The sequence below is a fragment of the Mycena indigotica genome (genome assembly GCF_014461135.1).
Source record: "Mycena indigotica strain 171206Taipei chromosome Unknown Mind.scaff0003, whole genome shotgun sequence".
Taxonomy (NCBI): domain Eukaryota; kingdom Fungi; phylum Basidiomycota; class Agaricomycetes; order Agaricales; family Mycenaceae; genus Mycena; species Mycena indigotica.
In genome coordinates, this window is record NW_023503002.1 from 1,953,922 (window position 1) to 1,980,854 (window position 26,933).

The window sequence follows — 26,933 nt, forward strand, 5'->3', positions numbered from 1 at the left end:
GACGTGACGATTCCTTCAACCCCACCATCACCATGCGGTCTACTCTCTCAGCTCACTTGATCTCCCTACGGCGAATCGAGGATCGAGAATCATTGAATATATCGCTTCTGCACCAACTGCTCGAGATATGCGCCCACGACGCGTCACTTGACGCGTTAAGCAAGGGCAAGCGGCGGGCGACTTCTCCATCTTCCCAGCCAGCAAAACGCCAAAAGACGTCAGAAACCCAGCATCAGCAGCTCCTTACACACTATCCTTCTGTCAATATTCTCTGTACTGCAAGTCCCACTGCCGATGACATTCCTGCCTTCACCCACTCGTTCAACATGAATATGTCCTCAGTTGTTCCCCGTGACTATGATCCCGAGGAATGGGCCAACGAAGATAGTCATCCAAGCTGGATCATGGAAGAATTAAATCTTATCGAAACTCTGAAATCGCTCCCTCGCGAGAAGAGCCTCGATTTAGGAGCTCTATCTTTTGCAATTTACCGTGGGCAAGTTGTTGTTGTACCCGAACTCGTCTTCCAACGCGGCGACGCTGCCCAGTGCCTCCTTGCGCTCCCTCCCATTCAAGACGAGCTCGAGCTTGAGTCTTTTGGTGTCTCAAAATCTGATGTGGACGATGTGGTTGCGGCGTCGTTGAAACTCGGGGCTTGTGCTCGGGCGTCCATTATTGGTCGGCTAGCTCTTGTTCTTGACCAAGCCGATGGCCATCTGTTTACTCTTCGAGTTGGTATCACGACGTCTTTCACCCCTTCTATCTTCGAACAACTTCCATTGAAAAAAACGCGCCAGTCCCAAGTAATCGATGATTCTCAGCGCAGAGTTCTCCAGTATTCTTTTCCGGACCCACGTCTCAACCTTTCCTCTGACGTTGCGAGCGATATTCCTTTTTTTTATTCAGCACTCGGTCCCGCCCCAATATCACCTTCCTGTTCAGACCTCCGACCAAAAGATTTGCAGACTACTCTACTTCCATTCCAGCAGCGGACTGTTGCTTGGCTACTGGAGCGGGAAGGTGTCGGCGAGCAGCGACATGACTTCTCTTTCTGGGAGGAGGTTCAAGGATCACACATCTTCTATGTCAATAGATTAACGGGAAATTTTTCGGTAAACAGGCCTGAGTTGAAAAAGCCGGCTGGAGCTATTTTAGCAGAGGAACCCGGTAAGTTCATTCCATGCACTTCCATGGTTGCCCTGAAATTTTTGATTAGGGCTGGGTAAAACGGTTGAAATCATTGCATTGCTACTTTTGAATCCGGCCCCCTTGGCAATGGAGCCGAACAATACCTACTGGGATGCAAAAAATAGCTTGGAGGTCGCAATGGTGAAGGGGAGTTTAATTGTCACGCCTGCCTCGCTTAGCGCTCAGTGGATTTCGGAGGTATGTGTGTCATGAATAAAAAAGCAAAAAAATTATAATAAAAAATCATCTCAGCTACAACTACATGCTCCGACACTCGAAGTTCTGTTATATGAAGGCTGGAACAAGCTGAAAATGACACGCAAGGCCGAGACAACAAAGGTCAAGGCATCGACAAACGAAAACAACCAGAATCAGGCCGAAGATTGGGTTCAGTATTGCCACCACTATGATGTTGTACGTAATGGTCGCCTCAACGCCGCAAGTCGCCTGCTGAGTTTAAACAAGGTCATCGTCACTTACACAACCCTGAGATCTGAGCTCAATGTCGCCCATGCGTACGCTTTTTTGCATCTGTGTGTCGTGATCTATTTACTGCCTGTCAGACCACCGAAGCGACCAAGAAGAGAAGATGTGGTCTATTCCAATCTTGAACGCGAGCGGAGTCCCCTCATCCGCGTTGAATGGCAACGAGTCGTTATGGATGAGGTTCAAATGGTCGGCGGGGGAAATATCGAAGACATGGTTGCCATGAGTGAGTTCTTTATGTGGTTTTGTTTTCCTACTCAGCTTAGAGTCTCAGTTCCACGACGGTCATCATTTGCGGTTTCCGGAACACCAGTTCGCGCTCAGCTTACCGATCTCAGCCACGTACTCCAGTCAGTCTATCCACTTTGACCGAGGTAAGTAACATAGACTCATTGGACAGGTTCTTGCGTGTAGATTCCACGCTGACATCACCCCGCTTCTGGGCACGCCTCCTGTTACCCACATATTCACATTATTTCAGTTCATTCTTCTCGAGTTTAGCCATCAGGTCTGTTGACTCTATATATCTCAACCGAGTATTCTGATGTACAGCATTAAGGACAACGAAAGCTAGTATTAAAGACGAGTTAAGGATTCCTCCACAGACCAGATTTGTGGTCCCCATCACAATGGGGGTGGTTGAACGCACTGTGTACGATGCCGACTTCGATAGAGTTCTCCTTCAACTGGGTTTGGATCACCGTGGAGTCGATCTTGACGGTAATCGACGCGAACCTGACATCGGCCAACTACGGGCAATGGTTCGAAGGCTTCGAGCTATCTGCACACATCCACAAGTCAGTATGTTAGACGACACCCATTGATGTAGAGTGTTGATTGGATTGACGACATCCTACAGGTGGGTCAGCTGGGTAACAGCCTTTTCAAAAACGGCGGTTCTCTCAAGACCATGGATCAAGTCCTTGAGCTGATGCGTTGGGATACATGGTCAGCAACATTGCCCAGTCCTGATCATGTTATGTAATATCATCGTAGGGGTGCCGTCATCGACGATTGCAAGAGCAAGATCCAATCTCTAATTCGAACGGCCCAGTTGCAACAACAAGGAGTCGGAGACAACTGTTATCAAGTCTCTCTGGAAACACTCATTCTCGCAGAGAACGAGTCAACACAGTTGTTACAAGAAATTGATTCTTCGATTGCAGTCCACGAAGCCATCCTTCTTGACTCAGATTATTCTAACAAAGGCAAAGGTAAAGCGCGAGAGTCATCGGTTTCTGCGACTCGTTCGACCGACACTAAGGAGGACGAGATCGGTTTGCAAACAAATTTCCAGGATCATCGCTCACGGAAGACGGCCCTAAAGAATCGACGAAGAGAGGCACAACTTATCATGCACCGCGTCAAATTCTTGCAAGGAGACGTGTACCATATGTTGGGTGAAGGGCATGGGGTCTCAGAAAATGCGGCATACGAAGCAGCAGAGTCTCTTCGCCAAGTGTTGCTTTCTGGTATGCATGGCGGACTTGGTAGTGAAATTTGACTGCTCATCGTGCTTAGCCGTCGAGCAAGACGCTAACCAAGCAATGAAGGCTCTTGGTCATTTGAATATCGATGAATTGTTGATCCGCAATCCGTTCTTGGATCCTGATCTTCAAGACGAGGCCGTGGTTGGTTACATAATATTGCGAGTCTGTTTTTTTTTGCTAATGGGTTATTATATTATAGCATGAGGCCAATGCCATCATCAATGATGTTATCAATCAACAGTCGACGCTTTTGTGGCAATGGAGAACACGTCTAACAGAGCTTCTCCTTCGAAAATTGTCCCACGGAGAAGAAGAAGCGGACGGCCAGGAGTACCAACGGACCCTCGACGATCAAGGAGAAGCCGAGCATGTCATTTGGTTTATCATGTCTACCATATTGACCACTTCCAGATCCTATCTAGTGAACTACACCGCATTGGTCGCTGACAGGCGCGAAGCTCTTCTCAAGGAGCGGACTTTACTAGCAACGCATGATGCCACCGACAAAGTCAAGATCCGTCGCACAAAGGCTGCTCAGAAAGCTGCAATGGCATTGGACGACTCCATTCTCCTCAAGAGTGACATTGAATTGCAACCCGAGCACGAGGTTCTCTTCAAACAACTTTCACTCCAGCGCCAAGGATTATTGTCTACCTTGGATGGCCGAGCACTGAAGAGTGTTGGTCATTTCACGAAGTGTTAGGTCGATATTGATGTTGTGTAGGTCATTGTCGACCTTGCGCAGCGCATTCACAAGCTAGACAAAGAAAAGATCGAGACAAAAGAAGCTCTAGAAGACTTGCGCAGGCTCATCTCCCAACAAGGTATTGTGCTGGACCATTTTCTGTGTACTACCCACTATCCAAACTTTATACTAGCTCCCATTCTCGAAAAACTCGAAGCTGACCTTGCCACCTGTCGCAAAGTATTCAATGCAAGAATCAGCTACTTCCGCCAACTCCAGGACATCTCTGATGCCGTTGCTGATGTTACGTTCGAAACAACTTTGCAAGCAGCACTGGAGGAATGTGCGATAGAACAAAGGCATCTCTCTGCAAATGTGCATCCAGAAAACATTCTCGGCCTTCTTTATATGCTAATCTCTCCCTCCAGATCAGTGCTCATCGAGCGCGTAGGCGATACCTGGACCATCTAGTTAAACAAAACACCAACGGTCGAGACGATGAAGAGAACGCATGTATACTCTGTAGGTCTACTTTCATGCGAGGCTTCATGACAGAATGGTATGTTTGTTCCCTCAACTTGAAACTGAGGGAAATCAAGGACTCACCGGTGTCTAGCGCCCACGTTTTCTGTGAAGTAACTGTCTGTTTCCTCCTGAAGAAGTAGCTGACATTAACAGGACTGTCTTAAACTATGGATCAAGGACAAAGCACGCAACACGTGCCCTGTTTGTCGGTAATATCTGTCACTGCCCAACACTTGAACTGGTATAATGGGTCATTTACAGCATTCCTATCAAGTCAGACAAACTGGAGCGTTTTATAGTCGCAGAAGATGAGCTGCAAACAGCGCCGATAAGCAAAGAGGAGAAGATGGAAGCTCCACGGTCTCGGAGACAAATCAGCTATAATGAGATTGGTCCGTCGTCCACTTGCACGTTGGTCATTTCTGTGACGACAAACTACAGATCAAGCAACACTCCAAGAAATTCAAGGGAGTACTCCTGCGTTCGGAGACTATGGCGCCAAGATCGCCACCCTCGTAAAACTATCTGGTTTGGCTGTCTGATGCTTGCTTAACCTAGTGTTAGGTCCAACATTTGTTGTACCTCCGAAATATCGACCCCGGCACAAAGAGCATTGTCTTCTCTGCATGGGCCGATAGTCTATATAGTAAGTCATCGGTGTACTTGTGCGCTAGTGGTTGACGACTGATTCGCATCAATCAAGTTGCTGAACGTGCACTCAAGGCGAACGGTATTTGAAAATGTCTTCACGAAACCTGTTCTCAAACTTCTTTGGAGGCATTTCTTTCATCCGCATCGACCAAAACCGAAAGGGACAAGCAGCTATAACTACCTTCGCAACTTCGTCAGATATCGAAGTGCTATTACTTCATGGGTTCCTCTTTCCCTGGGTCCAATATGGAAAGCTTAAACGTATGTTAGGGAACGAGAAAACGCTGGTCTGAATGTGACCTGCGCATCCCGCGTTTTTCTTCTCGAGCCTGTGGTGCATCACGGGTTTGAGGTTCAAGCCATTGCTCGCATTGACCGCATTAGCCAGAGTCGACCGACAGAAGTATACTGCTATTATGCGCAAGGTAAAATCCACGCCAAAATGTCCTCGCTTTTCTCAACTCGACCCAGACACGATCGAGAAGAACATCCTAGACTTAGCGGCACGGCGGGTGAGAAATCGTGTTGTCCTCTACTTGTGTGGCTTTCTTATATACTTTCAGGGTCTCTCGCTGTATACCACAGATAACTCGGTGGATGTCTCATCACTGACAGAAGACAACGGCAAGGAAAGCGCCACAGTCAACAAGGTTCAAAAGGGTGGCGACTTGATTTTCAAGGTCGAAGACATGATGGCCATTTTATTTCCTCATCTCTTTGAGGACTTTGAATATATGGTACCAGCGGAGGCAATGGAGGAAATGCATCTCAACGCGGTGGCTGGTCCATCGAGAACTGTCCAGTAACTAACTTTTAGTCGCTTGTCCATCTGTTGGAAAGTAAAACTACTGTTACAGCGAAGTGAGAGTAGACTTGGGAGGTTACATATTGCTGAGCATGTAGATTAGGGAGACTCCTAAACAACCGCCAGTGACCGCAATAACCCAGCCTATGGCTGTCTGGAACACCGAAACAAAAGGGCCATTCCAAGAAGTAGGCAGTTCAAGACCGATTTTGACGGTAAGGTTGGCCGCAGCGCAATTCGCCGTCCAAATACCTGGTTCGACCCAGCACGGACATCCGGTGGGGGCACATTCGCATCGACGATGGCGGTGAAAATGCATTGCTCGCAGGCCGCAAGCTCAGTTATGGTTGTGTTTCCGCAGAAACAGCCAATATCAGTGCAGGCATTGATAGTGGCTTTTGCGGTGTTGCAATTCGTTTGACACTATAGTCGCCGTCAGGATCTTACTAACCAGTCCACAGGGACATACACTCGCAATGACGGGCGTGAAATTGAAGTCGAAAACCTCAGTTGACTGGTAAACGACCTTGTTGACACTGACATTGAACGCCAATGCTAGTAATTATAAAAATTGAACAGCATTACTAAAGACAAGATGGAGTCCCTACCTCGACCCGCGAGAGCAGTGAGGAGAGCGATAGAGACGAGCTTCGAGAACATGGTAACAAGCCTGCCAGAGGACGGTGGTGGAAGAAAGAAAGAAAGACGGGGTCCACTGATTGCAACTTTCAACGCTATCATTACATTGCCTGGAGTACAACAACACACAAGTCAAAGCAAAATAAGTAAGCAGAGCACAACGGTATAAAGTCGGTTCCTTATTCAATGTCGGACGTCTCCTCCGTCATAAACACAGGCGATTCTCTTTGCCAAACGGCTGGAGCACCCTTTATGGCCTCCGCAAACGCAAACGCTACTCCAATGGCTGAGTTGAGGGCCCGAATACGAAGTCCGATGACATCTCGCGCAGCAGAGTTCATTGTTGACGGATCGTAAGCAAATTGAAGGGCAAGACGGATGATAGACGCAGTGAGGGGGTCAAAGGGAACTCGTGATAGTGTCGCAGTGGGAAGCGCCGGGGAGAACGAAATAAGACTGCCTGCAAGGGCAGGTAAAAGTAAAGCTGGAATGAACCAGTGGATGAGAGTGCGGGTGAATGAAGGGCGATAGATGGTGTCGAGGGGAGGGTATGGAATTGACGCAGTAGTCCCCCCGAACTTGAGGAAGTAGACATTCCATGGTATGATCATGTAGAGGATATAGATCAATTCCAAGACTGCCGTGAGGGTCCAAATATTCCGGGAACTGGAAAGTGTCTCTCGAAACACAATGATGCCTGAATTGGCAGAGCGCAGTATATTTTCCTCGCTCGTTTTGAGACGCTGGACAACGTTGGAGACGTCGGTGCGGGAAAGAGCGAGTTGGTCAATGATGCTCCTGTCTCCATGAGCTATGGGACTGTCTGGAAGCGGAGGCAAGCTGCTTGGCGTCAAAGCATTTTGTTCAAGGTATGCTGACACGTCGGCGATAGGAGTAGACTCGCGTAGAGTTTTCAACGCGCGAGATTCAACACGAGAGCTGAGTGACCTTGTTGAGACGATTTACATAATCAACAACCAATGAAGAGAGCATACGGTGGGGGTTGGCTGCGTTTTCTTCGTCCAAACAGACCGGCGAATGTGGGATCGTCCTCCAGTTCAGATTGGTTGTTATCGAGGTATTTTCTGATACGGCCTTGAAGTTCCTCTTTCGTCCCACCAGCCTCCAGATTCAATGCCGAAGCGATAGCTGGAACCCTCATCAACACCCATGGTTTCGTCGTTTGGGATGCCATGCTCACCTTGTAGTTCAATCTTCTTTTTGGGTGCTAAAGCACCACTGAATTGGGTGGGAGGCGGCATGAGAGATGGTGAGTTGAGAGAAAACACTTCAACGCGTGACCCAGCTCTTCACGTGAGATTTGTTTACAATCAAGCCAGCTTCCGTGTTTGGAATTGTTCAGAATTGCTCCAAGTCATGCCATACTTTCTAATACTGCACTATAGGCCACCTTCAGTGCCTAAACTATCTCTCACTCTCTCCAAAAGCTTTCCCAACTGGTTCTGGCCAGGCTGCGCTGGTGTACCCTCACCCCAAAACGTGTCTTGTTCGTCTGCATATATCAATTCGGATGGCTTTGTCTTGAGTAACATATCTCTCAGGTTTGCGTGTTGCTGAAATTTGGCCAGCACGGCGGAGTACATGAGGGAGATGTAGTTGTCCGCCCAGTCAGATCGCACTGCTGCCTCGCCGAACTGATCTACAAGGTCCTGGCTGACTGCGTAAACTTGTGTTACGTCTGGACAATGCCGAATTCGCTCGGCGAGAGCAAGATTGTCCGGTAGAAATTTCATGGCTTCGTGTAGGTGCATTGCCGTTGGATACTCTCGACCGCCATAAACGACACGATGTGGCGAGTAGTTGAGAAGGCCAGCAAATTCATATGAATTCCCAGAAAAGCGGATGGGAGGAGCCTCTGCTGTTTGTTGTGGGACAGTGTGAAGTGCAGGTGTGACTGCGGGGGTAGTGGTGGTGGTGGTGGTGGGCATCTCTGCTGGATTGACGGCGTTGATAAAAACGGGGACAAAACGAACTTCTTCTTCTTTCTTTCGTCCAAAGGATGAGAATAAAGTTCGACGCCCTACATCCCGTCGATCGATGTTTGGCGGAGGAACGCTACCCAACTGGGCATAGTTGCTCGTAAGCAACGCCGTAGTCTGTGGCAGGTTCAATAAAGCATTGTAAGGAGATAGCTCGTATAAATCACGTGGGGGCGTCGGTAGTGGGTTCGAAAGTGGTGCAAAATGTCGTTGACTATCGTCAGTTACTGGAGGCCCAAAAGCGCTGGGATTCGGGGGAGGGAGTTGTTGCAAAACGTCTGCGATGTTTGCACTATCATGTACCCCAGCTTGTCGAGGTGCGACGGGTGTGACGGGAGATGAAGTCGTTTCGGCTTGGCTTGCCATCGCAGTGGTTTCTACTTCTACAGTAGGCCCGCGAGGACCCATTCCCTTTGAGGCAGCGTGCCAGCCTCTGACATAGGCTGCCGTCAGTTCTGCCTGGTCAGATCCCTTCCGAGCCTTGTTCTTCTTCTTCTTCTTAGACGTGGATTTTGGTGGTTGTAGGTGTGCGGGCAGGTAAAGATTTGGGTTTTGGCCCTGTGGAACATTATAGCCGGGTTGAACGAGTGGATATGCACGCGCTCGAGATTTTGATGGGCTAAGTCCCATCTGGTGCAAGGTAACGCCTAAGTCACGTGTACCCTTGATTTCAGACATGCGATTTAGGTGTGGTGGGGAGTACATTGTAACTAGCCCTTCATACTTCTCTGACATTGATGTTCACGAACAAAGTCGAAAATAAATGGGGGCAAAGCTGAGAATCGTGTAGTTGAAGATGCCTGAAACCTATAACAAATGAGTTCAAGTGGAAAAACGTGGCGACCTTGGAGAAATCAAACCTTGCTCAAGGCTTGCAAGAGGAGCAATATAGCTTGCGAGAGGTTCGGCATCTGGCTTCATCTCTTGTTTCACCAGAAACTCCACAAAAATAAGTTCCTTCATTCCCCCGATAAAATCAAAGGGTAAAGACAGTTTCGTATCGAATACTGGGTTGAATCCGTTGTCCTTCACGACCTCTGTGGCGAAGGAAATCTTGCGGGCAGCCGTCGAGCCGTTGTTGTCAGAAGGTATCGTGTGCCTGTACGAGGTGTCTTTGGGGAGGAATGGCTTTTCCGACCAGGAAGGGATATGAAGTATGACTTCCACAAAAGGATCGATAAGGGACGACCTGCCAACGATTTCGCGTCCCCAAGAGTCCCTGGGCAATGGTAACTGTTGCGCAGAAATGATCTTTTTGAGGTTAAAAGCTCAGCTCAGCAGCACATTTCAATCGAATACTCACAGTGACATCGAAGAATGCTTGAGTCCGTTTTTGTAACAACTTGAATGTGGTGTCTCGTAGCGCCGGCGGTTTCAAAACATATCCTTGCGGCCCGCACCGCATGAACATCGCCTGAAAATGCTACGTATGAGTTTGAACAGCTCTTAGCTTCCGGTCGGCACCTGGTTTATTCGATAGCCCAAATCAACGGTCTGGATGTTCAATGCTACTAGCTGGCATCCAGCGGCCCAGAATGGTATGGGGATGTAGTTGGTCGAGTTGACTCGGGTTCCTCGTGGGTAGATGCGAACGACATGGGATTGGGTGTGACGAATGAGATTTTCTAGCTCGTTACCGCCTTCGATGAATTTGCCAGCCTTCCTCTCAGACAGTGAAAAGATTTGCTCGGGAGCATACTCGTCCACCTTGTCCACCCCACGATATTTGACTCCGACCGTATAGACGAGCAGGGAAGCCAATCTTAGTGACATCGGAGCCTTGGGTTTTGACGAGGAATCACTGGCAGTTGACGATTCACCGCCACCACGGAATTTTCGCCACTTCGATTTCAGTTCACTGATTTGCTCTCCGATATCGAGACGCGCATCTGATTCCTCTTCCGACGACTCGTCCGTTGACTCGACTTCCAGATGAGCTGCTTTCGCAGCGGCAGCCTTGGCAGCTTTTTTGTGAGCTGCGATGGACTCGAGGCCTTGTGAGAGTAACAGATTCTTGGTCTGCCGGGGGTGAGCAAACAAATTGGAACAGCATCGGTGTTACCTTGACCATTATGCGACCTTTCAATTCCTCTGGACTAGGCAGAGTAGTGATCTTGGCATGTTCTTCGTCACGCACCCTCACCAAGGACGCTCCAAAGGCCTTGATCATGATATCGACTAGTGCATCTTGTTGTTCGATGCCGCAATGAACTTCACAGCTAAGAAGAACAGGATAAGGTGACGCGACAAAGGCGTACTTTGCAATGGCAGTGCAAATGTCAGAAACGGCCACACGTGATGTGAATGTGCGGCCGTGGTATACAACGGGACCTTGGGGACCGTCATATATATCCACTGGATGCTGATCAGTTGAACAACGACTCTGATAGGTAGGACATGACCCACACTCGACACTACGGCAAGCGCAAAGCAAAGCTCGAATATACTAAGTCAAGAAAGACATTCAAACCTGATTGAATAGAGAGAGAGAGAGACACGAACGAACCCCTTCAACGGTGCTTGTTCCAATAAGCTGATTGCCGACTAGATACGTGTTATGGCTCGTCGAGATCCAATAATCTGAAAGCGGAAAGTTCATATCATTGGATGCAGGCTTGATTGCGGAACAGTCTTCAGACATCAGAAAGGAAGTCAAGTCCTCAACGCTCATAGCTTTTGCAGTCGTCGTGGAAGCGGTGTCGTGTTGAATAGATGAAGAGCCAGCATACTTGTGGAATAAGGTCCTAAGCTGCTCGCTATCAAGACCCGACTAGTAAACCGTCAAACACAATCACAATCCCCGAAAAGAATGGGATTAACCTGCTGTGTGGTTTTCATGAAATGCTCGAATACGGTCAAGTTGAATGGAAGGCCGCCGCAGATTTTTGCGTGGAGAGCTTCGATATCAGGCCGACTTCTAAGTAGACCGACAAATTGCTGGAACTGCTGGAAGTTCAAGCATTTTGACTTATCGGAAACAACTTTCTAAGCAGTCATGGGTGGTCGGTTGACGGGGTGGTTTAACATACCTTGAGTAGCTGTTCCAGATCGACGTGCGCATTGAGACGAATGCAAAGAGTTTCAAGCTCATCGAAGCTGATTGAGTCGCTGACTGCGTCTTTACTAGCAGCAAGCTTGAAGTATTGTCGCTCCCAGATAGTTTGCCGCATCTGACTATTGCCCATGTTGTTCATGAGACCGATCCGGATGGAATGGAGCTTTCGTATGGTGGATTCGAACAGTATGAAGACGTCCTTGGTTGGCGCCAAGATGTGCAATGTCTTATAAACACTGATCTCCTAAGAAGTGACTCGTAGAGTTGGACGACTGACATTACCTATTGACGACGTAGACTATGGTGATCCACTGAACAAATAAACCGGGACATACGAACTAAAAACGTAGCGACTCACCCTGTCTAGTTCAGTCGGAAAACCCAAATGCTCACAATAATGCTGCGCATCAGTACCCGTTCTGATCTCCTTGATACTCTCGACTGGGACAACGCCATACTTTCTCGATTCGTAGCGAATTTCGGCTGTCTCTGGGTCGATGCGAAATAAAACCTTCTTTTGTTTTGACTCGCTGACTTTGATTAGTTGTGTGCCTTGTTGTAAGAGAAGAGGAACGAGTTCTGCGATTGGTCCTGATGTGTTTGGGGCAGAGTTGGGTTCAATCGTTGTGGGTGGAAGGGTCATGTTGCAACGTTACGTCACACTAATTAAGCATCAAATAGTTTATGTATCTGTCAGAGCCTGAGCGTCAACCCAACCATTGATCTGCAATCCTATGTGAGCAATGGCTCGAGTACTGTCTGTGACACAGAATTTACCTGGGAAAACAAGGAAAAAGATTGCTAGTGGCATTGAAATAGGAAAGACAGTCAATTGCCACAGTAGTTTCTCCGCCTGGGGAGCTGGTTGCCGCCGCATTAGTGATGAGGGGATGCGGATGAAAATCATCTGCAGGAGACTAAACGGGGCAGGAAAGGTATGGGGAGAAGCATAGGCTACGACTGCCTTGACGAATGATGCTCTCGCATTATGGCCAATGGGAGCTGAATATCCATCCCAGCCTCTGGTGTCGGCAAGGCTGCCACCTCGTACGACGAGAATAAAAAGAGCGCATGATATGACAGAAACAAGGGCGAAAAAGAGGTATAGTACTGTCGTTCGCGTTTGTATCGGTGTGGGTATCATTGAGGAGGGTGAAAGGAAAGTCTCCGAAAGGGCTATTGACAACCAAGTGGTGATTAAGAGGAAGATGGGGAGGAAGAACAGTATAAAGGGGATTATTATATGATAAAAACCGCGGGCGAGAAAAGTAGCAAATGGTAAACTGCGCTTGAAAAGCAGCAGAGGACTGGGTGCCGCAGGGAAATGAAACTGAAAGGCATGGCAAGCGAAACAAAATAGCAGAACGTCGAAGCCTAACCCACCAGCAAAAGGAACAGTGGGAAGATGGAGCATGAACACGGAGAACAGGATGAAGGTGGGTATGTTGCTCCAGTTCCATGAACGGCAAAGGATCGAAGCCGAAAGGATCACGAGCAGAATCTCCCGCCATCCAGTCCGTTGAAGTTGACCATCCACGTGGAATATGGTCGGTTCGTAGGGTGGGTGCATGACGTAGCTGACAAGCAACCCAAAGTAGAATAGGTGTGCCGATAAGTCAACGAGATGCAAAACGCTGGAAACATTGTAGAATGTAGACGAAGGCGAGAAGGAGGCCTACCGTGGTGTGCAAAAAGCCTGGTATCGAGCGGGGACTTCGACAGAGGCGTTCCCATATCTCCAGAGATGCTCAAGACTGAACATCACCACGTCGTGACTGAGAAGTGTGGGTGGACAGTCACCGTCCATTAGAAAATCGACAACTATGGACATGAGAAGCGACCAAGAAGGATGAGAGCACGAACCGCGAAGCCTCCGTGACGAGTTATCAGAAATCGGAAACGAAGTCCACAAAACGGTATGGATGTCTTGGGTAGTCCGGTGCTCATATAGGAAGTCATTGAAACTATCGACAATCTGAAGCTCGAGCTGCTGGATTTGGCCGCTAGTTGCGATGCTCTCCATCCAGTTTGTCCAGGCGTCGTCGACAGTGGGTTTTTTTCGTGACTTATACTTTCTGAGTTGCAAGAGTAGTACTAAGCGAAAGGCGGTTCCGCCGCAGACATCGAGCGTCCTGGGAGTCACTGCTTCAACAGATTCATTGTCAGGACTGTCTCCAAGATGTAGGAGGAGGTCGTCGATGTTGGGGGTGGTCATAAAGAGTTGAGCAACACGTGTGACTTGTCGCCAACTTCTTGCGATGAGCAGCTCACAACCTCTACTTGACGGACAAATCGAACCGGACGAGACTGCTGTAGAAAATCATCAGACGCCAAGTAATACAACCCGTCCTCCCGTTGTACTAACTCCAACTACCCGGGAAAATTATGCAACCTCTCCCAGCAACGCAGAGTCAGGCATTGCAGGTATCTTCAAGGCGTCCTCCCATCCGCTCGCTCTTTTCGCCCTCTTTATCTTCCGCATTGGAGCTATCGCGGTCTATCTACTGTCTGGTTTCGTAACAGGTACCTTGTGCCCGCGCCCAACACAAACACATATTCCAACCCGCCATTCACAGACAACTATGTACTTGCCGTTGTCGTGGTTGTGGTGTTACTCTCCATGGACTTTTGGAACTGCAGGTGTGTACCTCATCTCGTTGGTTGAGACTTTCCTCCTCATCGTTTAATTCTGTAGGAATGTTGCTGGAAGAACACTTGTAGGTTTGCGTTTTTGGAATCAAGTAGACGACGACGGAGAAAGCTACTGGGTGTTCGAAAGCCGCGACGTATGTGTCTCGCTACTTGACCATTTCGGTGTTTCTCAACTCAGTAGCCTTCTCATCCAGTAAACGCGATTGACTCGAGGTAGCCACCATCGTCCTATCCAAAAGTAAACTGACTTTTGCAGGATGTTCTGGGTTCGTCTATATGACCCCCCCTTTTGCTTGATTTGAGGACATGACTAGATCGCGATATATGTGTTTCCTGTTCTTTGGATCGCCTTGTTCATCGTCTCGCTTTTGAGACTCAAACTCGAGTTCGTGGATGAATTGTTACATAACAATACCTGAATTTCTGTTGCAGATTTGTCCCCATTGTGTTGTTGGCGCTGGTGTTCAATGTCACCAACGCTATCGGATTCACTTATGCGTATGTGTGGCTTTGGTCACCTGCAACAAGTTATCGATTCTGTTTGCAGAGACCGCGACGCAAAGCAACGCTGGGCTAGCAGTGTTGTCAGCTCTAGTTGGAGCCTGGGCTTTGGGGGAATCGGCAGCCAGTTACTCTCAGGTGCCGTCCAAAAGGGTGTTGGCCGAGTGTTTGGAGCTTAGTCACGACTAATTATTTTCGTATTGTGAGGGGTATTATAGTTCTACTGCGGTCGTCTAGTCCCCTTTGACTGCTTTTGGCAATAGCGTAGATTAAACCGGCGAAAAATCCGACACTGATTGCAGAGACAGAACCGAGGGTGACTGGGTCCCCAAAGAAAACCATTCCCGAAGCCGCGACAGGCAATTTATTGAGTGCCCCAACCATACTACAATGAATATAAGCGAACTAGGACGAGAAGAAACGAGAACGCGTGAACCTGTAGGTGGTACTGCTAGTTGCTCTCACACACCATGCTGTTGTGTAAGATATGCCTACGGCAGCTGCGCCGGAAAAAGCGATGGCGGATAATAGGACATGCCGCGATTGCTGAGGACTTGGGAGACTGAGTCTCTTGAAGACATAAGAGACCACACTCACAAATTCAGAGCTATACTCTCCCTTTTCCAGTCCTCGAAAACAAGAGAAAAGACGGCAAGGATAGGAATTGAACTGTCAAATACTTATGAAGAAGGCGTTCCTAGTAGTGCGGTAAACTTACAGTAAGTTGTTGTAGAACATTGAATCCCAGTCAGAGAAACCTGTAATTTTTATTTTTTTCCTCATCAACAGAACCTATCAGGAGTTAGATCGAAAGCAGCTTGATAGGACCCGTTTCACGTAGGCTGCGCTGGAGAAGCAGTTGACAAACATCCAGAAATATCCAATATTCAAGTTGTTGACCACACTCTTCATCGTCTGAAGCGATGTCGGGCTGATACCTGAGCTTGCGGAAGGCATAGAGTCCGCCAGCGCACCAGATACGTCATCCCAGGCGGCTATGACAGAGGAGAAGACCTGGAAGTGAATACGTTTGGAGCTTGAGACGAAACAGTCGGGAACAAATACCATGAAACCAAACGAGAGAAGGCTCAGGCGGGTCACTCGACCCCCAAACCACATGACTTCTCCGTACGCCTATTGACGGCTCAGGATAAAGGAACAAGGAGCGCATGTTGCGCACAATGAGTATAATGGTAAGGTTCTTGAATATTGTGTAGACAGGAATGCTAAGATATTGCTTGGGTTAGTCAGAAAATCGTGGATTGTAATGTTATGATGTCGTCCTACCAAACTCTGATGACTGGTCCAGATGATTGCGTCAACAAATTGGACAGAAGTAACAAACCTTCGAGCCAGTATATATGACGCTGGTCAGCATGAACGAAACGGAAAACCAAGCCTTAGGTATCGTTGACAGTTGGCTCGACTCGACGTTTTTAGTTGACCGACGCACCTTGGCGTCTTTCAAGGCAAAGCTTCGGAACGAGATGATTCCAGTCGCTTTAGCCAACGCGACACATGCGACGCCGACCAGAGATTGTATTGCCAAGAGCAGAAAGGTCATTGAAAAATGGGCTCCAGAGACGACGAACTAGGGTCAGGTTAGGAACGAAATTATGGCAAGCCAACCTCACTTTGTTGACAACCGTCATAAGGATGGAGGCAATGCAGTAACATAATATAGGAGCGACCATGGATTCTCGGTAAGGCTTGACCGCACCGGGTCCGGAGGGCATTCCGACCAAATTTCGAACGAGATCAGACTCGGAAACGTGACTTCGTGACGAACGCGCTTCACGAATACTGACCCCCCTGATGTCCTGGGTCTCAACTTTAGCTTCTCTAGGAATGGCAGTGGGACCTCCCCTCGTCTATGCCGACCAGGTAAGAGCCATAGCTCTTGTAGCAGCAGTCCCTCCCCTCAACCCGCAGCCACCAGGCGTATTCGATCGTCAAGAAAAAGTGCGTGGATTCTGCCAATAGCTTGCTTCATAACTTATTCGCATGCAGAGATGCGACTGGCTTTTCCAGAGATGTGTCTGCGATACTGTTAGTCTCCGCTCACCCTTTCAACAAATCTCGAGAAAATGTGAACAGTTTAATTGCCAACATTACTCGTTGTTTCTTTTGGCTGGGGTACGACACTTCCGATGTGCAAATTATCCATATAACAGCGAAACTCCCATTCCAGTGACCGCTTTGAGATGGCACTTCTTGTCCAGTCTATTTTCATGATCATAGCTCAAGTAGGTCTTGTTATAAGTCTTCTGAACTTCCTAAACAACCTTCCAGCTTGCCCTGCTGTACATTTGCATTCTATATCGCCCGCGACTCAGTCCGGAAAATCTAGGGGGGTCAACCAGAACATTTTCGTTTTGGCAGTGGCCAACATATACCCAACACATCGAGTTTCTAGCGGGATTGATGTACGTATGGCTCCCTTCTAGCTCGACCGCCCCGTCCTGAGCTCTGCTACAGCTTGTTGGAAGCTATCCTGTTCTTAATCCTTGGCCACTATGATGTCTACGTGGCCGTACTAGGGTTTATTGCGCTGGGGCTCGAAAGCACCCTTCCGATTCCACAGCTGATCAGGTGTGTTAACTCAATTCCGTTTACTGAAGGGATACCTAACTGTCGTAGCAATTATTCTCAGCGGTCTTTATATGGATTTCGGATGTCGACACTTATTGGTTGGGCAGGCGGAGATGCATTCAAGTCAGCAGGAGAGGAATGCAGACTTTATTCTGTGCTGACCGCCTTGAATAGGACGGCGTATTTTTTCCTTCAAGGCTCGCCATTGCAGTTCAAGGTCTGCGCCATATTTCAGCTTTCCGTCGACCTCGGTGAGTTTTCAAAGAATGCTGCTCGTTGTGCGAAGTTCAACAAGAGGTAGCAATTGTTGGCCAAAGGTTTGTGTATGGCAATGCTCCCCCAGCGACTGTTGTTCTCGACGAAGAGGACCTTGAACAGGCTCTGGCACTTGACGAGGAATAGCTGGATTGGTAATATAGACCTCGTGTATAATGCGTGTACCTTGTCTTTTCTTTCGAAGGAGGCTTTTGAAGTGAAGAAAATGGTGAGCGTCATAAGAGAGACAGAACGCTTCAAGTCTCACCAACAGCGGTTCAGTATCATCATCAATTTCGAGCCTCCAAGTCACACACTTCTTCCCGGCCCTTCATATACCTTCGTCCCCAAACTCCAACGGTCTTTCCAGGTCGGCCACACTTGGCCTGCTTTCGACTCATTCCACAGCATCGTCTCACCTTCTCCCAGCCATGGAGCCCCCGAAGCCCATCGCGTTTTGTGAACACCTCCAATTGTCCAGTGTTGGCGTTCAGCCAGCCTCCATCTCGTTCCAGGTATGGGAATTTTACACCTTTCCCCGCGTCTGCTAACCTCAGTACGCAAGACACTCACGCTAGAGTCCGACCATTTTATTTGTGTTCGTGAAAAGGTTGGCGAGCAAAACCAGGTCGTCATCATCGACCTGGCCGACGCCAATAATGTTCTACGGCGACCCATCTCCGCCGATTCCGCCATTATGCATCCCTCCCAGAAAATTCTGGCTCTGAAAGGTGCGTGCATCAGAGCTATCCATTCTTACTTGTTGCTGACGCCGCAACAGCCGGTCGAACTCTGCAAATATTCAACATTGACACGAAGCAGAAGGTCAAATCCCACGTGAACGATGCAGACGTCGTCTTCTGGAAGTGGGTTTCGGACACCACCATTGGCATGGTCACCGAGTCATCCGTTTTCCACTGGACTATTGCAGACCAGACTTCTCCACCGCAGAAGATATTCGATCGTCACCCAACCCTCAATGGCGCTCAAATCATAAATTATCGAATAACTCCAGATGAGAAGTGGCTGGTTCTAATTGGCATTTCGGGCAACACGACCAACCCGTCCGCGTTCAAAGTCAAAGGCTCTATGCAGCTGTATAGTAGGGAACGCGGAGTCAGTCAGCCGATAGAGGGGCATGCTGCTGCCTTTGCCCAGCTCAAGATTGATGGTCACCAAAATCCTACGAAACTCTTCACCTTCTCCGTCCGCACCGCCACTGGAGCCAAGGTTTGCGTAGTATTTCTACTAATTGCACTGCACTCACCCCATTGTTAGCTTCATGTCGTCGAAATAGATCACACCGCGCCTGATCCCGCCTTCGTCAAGAAAGCAGTCGACGTCTACTTTCCTCCGGAGGCGACCAATGATTTCCCTGTTGCGATGCAGGTCTCGAAGAAACACGGAATTATCTACCTGGTCACCAAGTACGGCTTCATCCACCTTTATGATCTCGAGTCCGGCGCCTGCGTCTATATGAACCGCATCTCTGGCGAAACAATATTCGTCACCTCGGAGCATGAGGCTACTAACGGAATTATCGGAGTCAACAAGAAGGGTCAAGTTCTCAGCGTGAATGTGGATGAGCAAACCATCATTCCTTACATACTAAGCGTCCTCAACAACACCGAGTTGGCTTTCAAGTTATCGAGCCGCGCCAATCTCCCAGGCGCGGACGATCTGTATGTTCAGCAGTACAATCAACTCTTCCAAAGCGGGCAGTACTCTGAGGCCGCCAAGATTGCCGCCAACTCGCCTCGAGTTCGTCTGTTCATTCAACCGTCAGTAGCAATTACTCAATGGGTATTCTAGGGTATATTGCGAACCGTACAGGTGATCGAAGCCTTCAAGGCTGCTCCTGCCCAACCCGGCGGCCTCTCTCCGATCCTCCAGTACTTCGGAATCCTACTTGAGAAAGGTGAACTTAATCACCTCGAATCCCTGGAGTTAGCGCGACCTGTTCTCCAACAAGGTCGGAAACAGTTGCTTGAGAAATGGCTTAAGGAAAACAAGGTGAGTTGGTTTCACTTCGTTGTATCGTGCGCTAAAACCCCATCAGCTTACATGCAGCGAAGAGTTGGGCGACATAGTCCGCCTTCATGACATGACGCTCGCGCTGAGCGTTTATTTGCGAGCAAACGTTCCGAATAAGGTCATTGCGTGTTTTGCAGAGACTGGTCAAACCGACAAGATTGTCCTCTATTCGAAGAAGGTCGGGCATACCCCCGATTATTTCTCCCTGTTGCAGCACGTCATGCGCACCAATGCGGAAAAAGGAGCCGAGTTTGCCGCTCAGCTGGTTAACGATGAAAGCGGGCCCCTTGTTGACATTGAACGGGTCAGAATTACCCTTGCTTTTCCGTAGTCTTCTCATATTTCTAGGTCGTCGATGTCTTCATGTCTCAGAACATGATCCAGCCAGCGACTTCATTCCTCTTGGATGCTCTGAAGGACAACAAACCTGAACAAGGCCACCTACAGACGCGCCTCCTCGAAATGAATCTGGTTCACGCCCCGCAAGTCGCAGATGCAATCCTAGGCAATGAGATGTTCACCCACTACGACCGTCCGCGTATTGCCAATCTTTGTGAGAAGGCTGGTCTGCTCCAACGGGTATTCGTTCAGTTACTGTTCATGCACCATCAATATTGAGTTGACTTTCAGGCTCTCGAGCACTACCAAGATCTAGCCGACATCAAACGGGCCATCGTCCATACCGCGGCGCTCCAACCTGAGGTCCGTATCAATACTATTTTTACTTGACTCCTTATGACGCCGCCTGCAGTGGCTTGTCAATTACTTCAGCAATCTCACCACAGAACAGTCGATGGCTTGTTTACAGGAAATGCTCAAAGTCAACATCCGACAGAATCTCCAAGTTGTTATCCAGATTGCCACTAAGTACTCTGACATTCTGGGCCCCGTCAAATTAATCGAGATGTTTGAGAGTTTTAAGAGTTTTGAAGGTTTGTCGTCTAGATCTGCTTGCCCGCCTTGGTTGATTTGACATCGATAGGGCTTTATTACTACCTTGGCTCTGTCGTCAACGTCAGCCAAGATCCCGAAGTTCACTTTAAGTACATCCAGGCTGCCACTCGCACTGGACAGATACGCGAAGTTGAACGCATCTGCCGGGAGAGCAACTACTACAATCCAGAGAAAGTCAAGAATTTCCTCAAGGAGGCGAAACTCTCCGATCAGCTCCCTCTCATTATCGTCTGCGACCGTTTCGACTTCGTACATGACCTTGTTCTGTACCTCTATCAGAATGGACTGACCAAGTTCATCGAAGTTTACGTTCAGCGCGTCAACTCGGTGCGCACTCCGCAGGTGGTGGGGGGTCTCCTTGACGTCGACTGCGATGAGGCGACCATCAAGAGCCTGCTCGCGTCCGTAACCGGCAATTTCCCCATCGACGAGCTCGTGAATGAAGTCGAGCAGCGAAACAGATTGAAACTCATCCTTCCCTGGCTTGAGGCCCGTGTTCAAGCTGGGAGCCAGGACACCGCCGTTTTCAATGCCATCGCGAAAATTTATATCGACAGCAACAACAATCCTGAAGCATTCCTCAAGGACAACAATGTGTGTAGCGTCCGACGCCATTGACTTAGATGCTGACACATCCACGCAGCTGTATGATCCCATGGTGGTTGGCAAATTTTGCGAGAAGCGCGACCCGTACCTCGCCTATATTGCTTATGCCAAAGGCTTTTGCGATGACGAGCTCATTGCGATTACCAACGAGAACTCAATGTTCAAGCAGCAAGCGCGATACCTCATCAAGCGTCGTCAGCCTGATTTGTGGGCTCAAGTTCTCTCTGGTGAAAACATCCATCGCCGTCAACTCATCGACCAGGTAAGACTCTCACACACAAGTCCATGTCATTATTCGCGGCGGTTGATCACCTGCGCAGATCGTTGCAACTGCGCTTCCCGAGTGCACAGACCCTGACGATGTGTCGATCACCGTCAAGGCGTTCATACAGGCAGATCTGCCGATGGAGCTTATCGAACTCCTTGAAAAAATCATCATCGAGCCTTCACCATTCAGCGACAACCGCAACTTGCAGAACCTCTTACTGCTTACTGCAATTCGGGCGGACAAGGGCAAGGTCGTCGGGTACATCACCAAACTTCAAAACTACGACTCCAACGAAATTGCCAAGATTGCCACAGAGCATGGACTATTCGAAGAGGCCCTGACCATCTACAAGAAGTACGAACAACATGCACTGGCCATCAACGTCCTTGTCGAGCACATCGTTTCCATCGACCGTGGTTTGGATTTCGCGAACAAAGTCAACAAGCCCGAAGTTTGGAGCCGACTCGCCAAGGCTCAACTTGACGGCCTGCGTATCAAAGACTCCATAGGTAATCAAACCTAGGTTTTGAACGAGAACATATCTCATCAGCTTCAGATTCGTACATCAAGGCGGAAGATCCCACCAACTTTATGGAGATGATCGAGATTTCAACACGGGCTGGCAAGCAAGACGATCTGGTTCGCTACCTCCAGATGGCACGAAAGACCCTCCGAGAACCCAAGATCGACACCGAGTTGGCGTATGCCTATGCGAAGACTGACAGATTGCATGACATGGAGGACTTTTTGGGAATGACGAACGTTGCGGACATACTCGAGGTCGGGGAGAAATGCTTCAACGACGAGCTCTATCAGGCAGCAAAACTTCTCTTCGCAAGCATTTCGAACTGGGCTCGTCTCGCCACCACTCTAATCTATCTTGGAGAAAACCAAGCTGCCGTCGACAGCGCGAGGAAAGCTGGCAATACTCAGTGAGTCTGACGCGCTGATATTGTGTTGAACCCATTCTCATATCAATACAGGGTCTGGAAACAGGTCCATGCCGCGTGCATCGAGAAGAACGAATTTACTTTGGTATAACCAGTTATTAGGTGCTGTTAACTGCTGACTATTGTTTAGGCCGAAATCTGTGGCTTAAACATCATTGTTCATGCGGAGGAGCTCTCTGCTCTCGTCAAGATCTACGAGAGAAGAGGTCATTTCGAGCATGTGATCGCGTTACTCAAAGCTGGCTTGGGGCTCGAGCGCGCTCATATGGGCATATTCACGGAAATGGCTATTCTTTTGAGCAAATATCAACCTGCTAAATGTGCGCCGCCTTTCTCTTGCTCGTCTTTTTTTGCTCAAATGCCTGACAAGTGATGGAACATCTGAAGGTCTATGTTTCTCGGATCAACATTCCTAAGGTAGGACCAATGCGCTTAGTTAATGTTGTCAATAACCTGCCCAGGTCTTGAAAGCCGTCGAAAAAGCGCACCTCTGGCCAGAACTTGTCTTCCTATACATCAAATACGACGAATTCGTGAGGATGAGGAGTCCTGATTGAATTTTGTACTGACATGACTAATAGGACAATGCCGCCGTTGCGATGATTGAACGTTCTGCAGATGCGTGGGAGCACAACCAGTTCAAGGATGTCATTGTCCGGGTGGCCAATGTCGAAATGTGCGTTCTCATCGCCCGGTCGTGAAACATTACTCAAGCGCTGACTATAGATATTATCGCGCGTTGTCCTTTTACCTGGAGGAACAACCAACATTACTGACCGACCTCCTCACCGTCCTTATTCCTCGCATCAACCACTCGCGGGTCGTAAGGATGTTCAAAAAGCAAGATCACTTGCCTCTTATCCGAAACTATCTCATTGCGGTACAAAACGTAAGGTTTACCCTTCATCTCCTGTACCTTGCTGACCATTGCCTCCAGCTCAACATTGAGGATGTCAACGACGCCTACAACGACTTGTTGATCGAAGAGGAGGACTACAAAACTTTGAGGGATTCCATCGACAACTTCGACAACTTCAATACGATTGCCTTGGCCAAGCGTCTCGAGGGCTCACCACTGCTTGAGTTCCGTCGACTTGCTGCACATCTATATAAGGTATGGAAGGATTCCGCATTCTCTTCTCTCTTTTCTCACTTTCTGGGCAGAAAAACTCGCGATGGGACCAGTCTATAGCTCTGTCCAAGAACGACCGACTTTTCAAAGACGCAATGATCACTGCAGCAGTTTCCGGATTGACAGAGGTTGCCGAGGAATTAATGTCGTACTTTGTCGACATCGGAAACAAGGAGTGCTTCTCAGCCTTGCTGTACATTTGCTTTGACTTGCTTCGGTCGGACGTGGTTGAAGAACTATCATGGCAACATGGACTGAATGACTTCTACATGCCCTACAAAATTCAGGTTCAACGCGCGTTGGTGACAAAGGTTGGTGTTCCATACTACGCTTCGCAAGCCACTGTCTTATAGATTATCAGCTGGCACAGCTTGAGAAGGAAATCCAAGAACGGTCCAAGAAGGAGGTGCAGAAGGAGCAAGAGGAGTCCCAAGCCCCCATCATCAACCCTGGGCTCATGATCACAAATGGACCAACTGGTGGGTTCGCTGCTCCTGTTCAGCTGAACGGGATGATGCCTCAAATGACCGGGTTTTACTGAAGGACCGTATACACACATTGTTAGCCCCATTATAATCGTCTTATTTTTGTTGTCACTTGGATGAGTCTGAATGAGTGTTACAAACTGTTACAAAATGTCACGCTTATGTAACATGACGCGCTTTGCAGCGTTCGCAGACAGCAGCGACGACGACGAAGTTGCAAACGACAAGTCAGAGCGCGCTCCCCTCGATGAAGAGCATAGCGACACTGATGAAGCCCCTTCAATAACTTCTTCGGAATCCAGCTCGGATTTAGAAACAGACGACCTCCTGCCACACAAAAGCAATACTCTGGTCCCAGATGAAAATGGCGACTACCACTACAGAGAAACGCGCTGGCCACTCCATATGGGTGTAGACGCTCAGAAAATGCATGTCATGCAAACTTCGCTATTCCGTGTGCCCGAAGAAGCAGCCGCTATGAGAGCAGACAATGCTCAAACCTCTTCACTCCAAATCCCGCTGGGTTTGAATCGAAAGCATAGTCGGGACTCGGATGGGGATGGTTTGAGATTCGAGCCAACACAAGTACGAGTCTTTGGTTCACTCTCTCAACTTTTTATTCATTGTCGCAAGCGTGCATCCTTTGCCCAAGACGTGGATCCCCCAATATATAAGCCTACACGCAAGTACGCTCGGGTTGACAGAGCGGAATCTGCTGTGGTGGGTGGTGAAGCAGCGATGGTTGACGCGGGGCTGGCGTTTGGCCGCTCTTTTCGCGTCGGCTGGGGCCCTTGTGGACTTTTGGCTCATCCAGGCACCATTTGTGCACCAAACACCCCCGTGTACGCATTCCTTTGGCCCATTCTGACCTGTTCTTTTCTAAATTGTTGGTACAGAAAAACCACTGCCAATACATCTACCATCTTCAGGACCTTGGCTCCCATAGTGAACTCTGACGACCTTTCTGCGAAACTTCTCCAGCATCAACTGTCTCATTCACCGATTGACCTGGATGACGAGCAAATACCATTTGCGAATCCTTCATCAATTGACCTCCACTTCTCGTCGTTCGCCGCTCTCTTTCCTTCTACGGACCGCTCATTCGAAGCCTCGTTATTCCGACTCGGGTCTGCTCTTTTCGATTTACTTCCGCTGCGTTTAGGCGACTCGGTCACACCCGACATTCGCACGCAGGTCACGGGACTTCGTCGTAAAGCGGCGGTATCTGCCTGGCTTGAGGACACCGTAGCCTCCTCAATCGACTCCGATATCAGGGCGCTTCCTTCGGCCAGTCCTGCCACTCTAGCATTTATCCACCTCACTGGAAATCAAATCAAACAAGCGGCTGGCGTTGCAGCCGACGGAGGATACCTTAAACTAGCCACACTTATATCACAAGCAGGAGGCGACCTCGAATTTCGCTCAGATCTAAGACTTCAACTTGATATCTGGAGGAAAGAACACGTACAGTCACATGTCGAAGAGGATGTTCGCAAGGTGTACACTCTGCTTGCCGGGCTTTTGAGCTCTGAAGATTCTGATGAGCCGTCCGACGGGCCGGGATCTAATCCTATTGATCTCATCTCTGCCCTCGACTGGAAAAGGGTCTTTGGACTTCACCTCTGGTACTCTGGTCTTGTTGATTCTACAATTTCTCAAGTCTTCGATGCTTTCAGCGACTCGATGAAGCGTCGAAAAGTCTCTATACCACCTCCATGGTATATCGAAAACCCCTCTACTCCTCAGGGTCGATGGAAACTGCCATCCTTACCCGTGTCACCAGATGCGCTATACTCCCTTATGCGACTCCATGCCGACCCGTCATGTTCGCTTTCCCAAGTGCTGGACCCACTTTCTTTCAGCTCTTCGCCTTTGGACTACTCTCTGCCATGGCATCTTTACATCATCTTGTCGCGATGCATGGGTGTGCGTGACTTTTCGGATCGAGGAGAGCCGGGAATAACTACTCCTGGGTCGTCACAAGATGATGTAGACACAACGTCGGACGGCCATAGTCCAAGTGCAGATCTGCTGACAAACAGTTACGCATCCCAACTCGAGCAACATGGCATGGTCCAAGAGGCCGTCTTCGTCCTTCTCCACATTGAAGGTTCAGCAGGGTGCGGGTTTTCTGACTTTGTCCGCGTCTCGTTGATTATTACCTAGTCGAGCAAAGGTGATCAAGGACTTGCTGGCCCGTAATGCACATCGACTGGATGAGTGGACAACCCGTGGCATTGTTGGTAGTCTCCGCATCCCGATGGCTTGGGTACAGGAAGCCAAGGTTGTTATCCAGCATTAGTCAATTCTTTGCAAAGGCTCACGTCTGTTTAGGCTATTTACGCGCTCCACTGTGGCAATATCTACGACGCCTTCGAGCTGTACTTGTCTGCTGAACTCTTCAACGAGGCTCATAATCTCGCCATTTCAAAACTAGCGCCAGACGCCATTATTCGGAATGACCTGCAACTTCTCGCCTCCTTGTTTCGCCGCTTTGAGTGGAGGGCCAACACAATTGATGGCTGGCATTTGCGGGGGAAGGTGAGATCCATTTCAATTTGTATTTTCTAGTTTTGATGTCTGTCAGGCATTGCTAGATTACTCTTCTGTCTTGACGCGACTGGAGGGAATTGATGACCTGCGACCTATTGAACAGGAGGAAGAAAGAGACAACCTTGCTCGCGACGCTTCTAAACTTATAGGCGTGCTACCTAATGTTCTAAACGATCGGTCAAATACTCGACATAGTACGGCCCTCGCCACGATGATTAGCGCACTGGTGTCAGTGGCGGATCGAGCGCGGCCACTCAGCATCGTCAGTAATCGTTTTCGTTCTAATCTAGTCGGTCACATGCTCTCTAGATTGACATCCCATCACTCCATGTCGATGAGACAGTTACTCTTCAGCATCTTCAATCCTCATTGTACGCGCGCTTCGTGGAAATCATATAGGCCGCTCGCCCAGTATTATGTAATTGCT

At 48.9% G+C, this 26,933-nt stretch overlaps 10 protein-coding genes across 10 annotated transcripts; 5 read left to right on the top strand and 5 right to left on the bottom strand.

Moving 5' to 3' along the window:
* Window positions 1–32: 32 nt before the first annotated feature.
* Window positions 33–5,831, top strand: MIND_00330700 (SNF2 family helicase; the record flags this gene model as incomplete). The annotated part of the gene is made up of 24 exons (XM_037360162.1): window positions 33–1,167; window positions 1,217–1,386; window positions 1,441–1,703; window positions 1,752–1,900; window positions 1,949–2,024; window positions 2,075–2,182; window positions 2,234–2,471; window positions 2,534–2,622; window positions 2,671–3,146; window positions 3,196–3,305; window positions 3,364–3,843; window positions 3,889–3,988; window positions 4,043–4,224; window positions 4,278–4,408; window positions 4,466–4,484; window positions 4,528–4,583; window positions 4,636–4,766; window positions 4,816–4,889; window positions 4,939–5,020; window positions 5,078–5,104; window positions 5,152–5,248; window positions 5,296–5,450; window positions 5,497–5,537; window positions 5,589–5,831. The coding sequence occupies 24 exons, from the start codon at window positions 33–35 to the stop codon at window positions 5,829–5,831; spliced, it is 4,632 nt and encodes a 1,543-aa protein (XP_037223047.1).
* Window positions 5,832–5,974: 143 nt separating this feature from the next.
* Window positions 5,975–6,490, bottom strand: MIND_00330800 (uncharacterized protein; the record flags this gene model as incomplete). Its single annotated transcript, XM_037360163.1, has 3 exons — window positions 5,975–6,253; window positions 6,300–6,385; window positions 6,439–6,490. 3 exons carry the CDS (start codon window positions 6,488–6,490, stop codon window positions 5,975–5,977), a joined length of 417 nt encoding a protein of 138 aa, XP_037223048.1.
* Window positions 6,491–6,648: 158 nt separating this feature from the next.
* MIND_00330900 (SAP domain-containing protein) lies at window positions 6,649–7,749 on the bottom strand (the record flags this gene model as incomplete). Its single annotated transcript, XM_037360164.1, has 3 exons — window positions 7,671–7,749; window positions 7,465–7,618; window positions 6,649–7,408 (listed from the first exon to the last, which is right to left on the bottom strand). The coding sequence occupies exons 1-3, from the start codon at window positions 7,729–7,731 to the stop codon at window positions 6,649–6,651; spliced, it is 975 nt and encodes a 324-aa protein (XP_037223049.1). The 5' UTR covers window positions 7,732–7,749.
* A 120-nt stretch (window positions 7,750–7,869) lies between these two features.
* Window positions 7,870–12,167, bottom strand: MIND_00331000 (Phosphoinositide phospholipase C; the record flags this gene model as incomplete). Its single annotated transcript, XM_037360165.1, has 13 exons — window positions 7,870–9,099; window positions 9,203–9,276; window positions 9,330–9,720; window positions 9,773–9,883; window positions 9,934–10,488; window positions 10,532–10,688; window positions 10,728–10,824; window positions 10,876–10,915; window positions 10,976–11,239; window positions 11,290–11,454; window positions 11,499–11,760; window positions 11,807–11,835; window positions 11,883–12,167. The coding sequence occupies 13 exons, from the start codon at window positions 12,165–12,167 to the stop codon at window positions 7,870–7,872; spliced, it is 3,660 nt and encodes a 1,219-aa protein (XP_037223050.1).
* Window positions 12,168–12,231: 64 nt separating this feature from the next.
* MIND_00331100 (uncharacterized protein) lies at window positions 12,232–13,739 on the bottom strand (the record flags this gene model as incomplete). Its single annotated transcript, XM_037360166.1, has 4 exons — window positions 12,232–12,248; window positions 12,302–13,158; window positions 13,204–13,345; window positions 13,388–13,739. The coding sequence occupies 4 exons, from the start codon at window positions 13,737–13,739 to the stop codon at window positions 12,232–12,234; spliced, it is 1,368 nt and encodes a 455-aa protein (XP_037223051.1).
* Window positions 13,740–13,782: 43 nt separating this feature from the next.
* Window positions 13,783–14,856, top strand: MIND_00331200 (Golgi apparatus membrane protein TVP23; the record flags this gene model as incomplete). Its single annotated transcript, XM_037360167.1, has 8 exons — window positions 13,783–14,047; window positions 14,101–14,164; window positions 14,220–14,310; window positions 14,358–14,389; window positions 14,433–14,442; window positions 14,491–14,561; window positions 14,609–14,674; window positions 14,724–14,856. The coding sequence occupies 8 exons, from the start codon at window positions 13,783–13,785 to the stop codon at window positions 14,854–14,856; spliced, it is 732 nt and encodes a 243-aa protein (XP_037223052.1).
* Window positions 14,857–14,866: 10 nt separating this feature from the next.
* On the bottom strand, window positions 14,867–16,572 carry MIND_00331300 (GDP-mannose transporter; the record flags this gene model as incomplete). The annotated part of the gene is made up of 11 exons (XM_037360168.1): window positions 14,867–15,062; window positions 15,114–15,230; window positions 15,275–15,346; window positions 15,396–15,469; window positions 15,515–15,691; window positions 15,743–15,811; window positions 15,858–15,903; window positions 15,965–15,977; window positions 16,019–16,268; window positions 16,312–16,489; window positions 16,559–16,572. 11 exons carry the CDS (start codon window positions 16,570–16,572, stop codon window positions 14,867–14,869), a joined length of 1,206 nt encoding a protein of 401 aa, XP_037223053.1.
* MIND_00331400 (Clathrin heavy chain) lies at window positions 16,472–17,671 on the top strand (the record flags this gene model as incomplete). The annotated part of the gene is made up of 9 exons (XM_037360169.1): window positions 16,472–16,561; window positions 16,617–16,639; window positions 16,688–16,813; window positions 16,869–16,923; window positions 16,970–17,103; window positions 17,156–17,269; window positions 17,318–17,392; window positions 17,444–17,520; window positions 17,571–17,671. The coding sequence occupies exons 1-9, from the start codon at window positions 16,493–16,495 to the stop codon at window positions 17,669–17,671; spliced, it is 774 nt and encodes a 257-aa protein (XP_037223054.1). The 5' UTR covers window positions 16,472–16,492.
* A 79-nt stretch (window positions 17,672–17,750) lies between these two features.
* MIND_00331500 (Clathrin heavy chain) lies at window positions 17,751–24,009 on the top strand (the record flags this gene model as incomplete). Its single annotated transcript, XM_037360170.1, has 24 exons — window positions 17,751–17,753; window positions 17,807–17,894; window positions 17,933–18,039; window positions 18,090–18,255; window positions 18,306–18,754; window positions 18,803–19,285; window positions 19,337–19,537; window positions 19,584–19,862; window positions 19,907–20,137; window positions 20,189–20,260; window positions 20,310–20,490; window positions 20,541–21,106; window positions 21,156–21,380; window positions 21,439–21,895; window positions 21,943–22,318; window positions 22,370–22,421; window positions 22,467–22,656; window positions 22,707–22,753; window positions 22,798–22,869; window positions 22,918–23,012; window positions 23,063–23,225; window positions 23,274–23,450; window positions 23,501–23,779; window positions 23,830–24,009. The coding sequence occupies 24 exons, from the start codon at window positions 17,751–17,753 to the stop codon at window positions 24,007–24,009; spliced, it is 5,139 nt and encodes a 1,712-aa protein (XP_037223055.1).
* Window positions 24,010–24,121: 112 nt separating this feature from the next.
* On the top strand, window positions 24,122–26,905 carry MIND_00331600 (SNF2 family helicase; the record flags this gene model as incomplete). The annotated part of the gene is made up of 7 exons (XM_037360171.1): window positions 24,122–24,538; window positions 24,587–24,795; window positions 24,850–26,073; window positions 26,120–26,237; window positions 26,288–26,494; window positions 26,541–26,768; window positions 26,816–26,905. 7 exons carry the CDS (start codon window positions 24,122–24,124, stop codon window positions 26,903–26,905), a joined length of 2,493 nt encoding a protein of 830 aa, XP_037223056.1.
* Window positions 26,906–26,933: the final 28 nt, after the last annotated feature.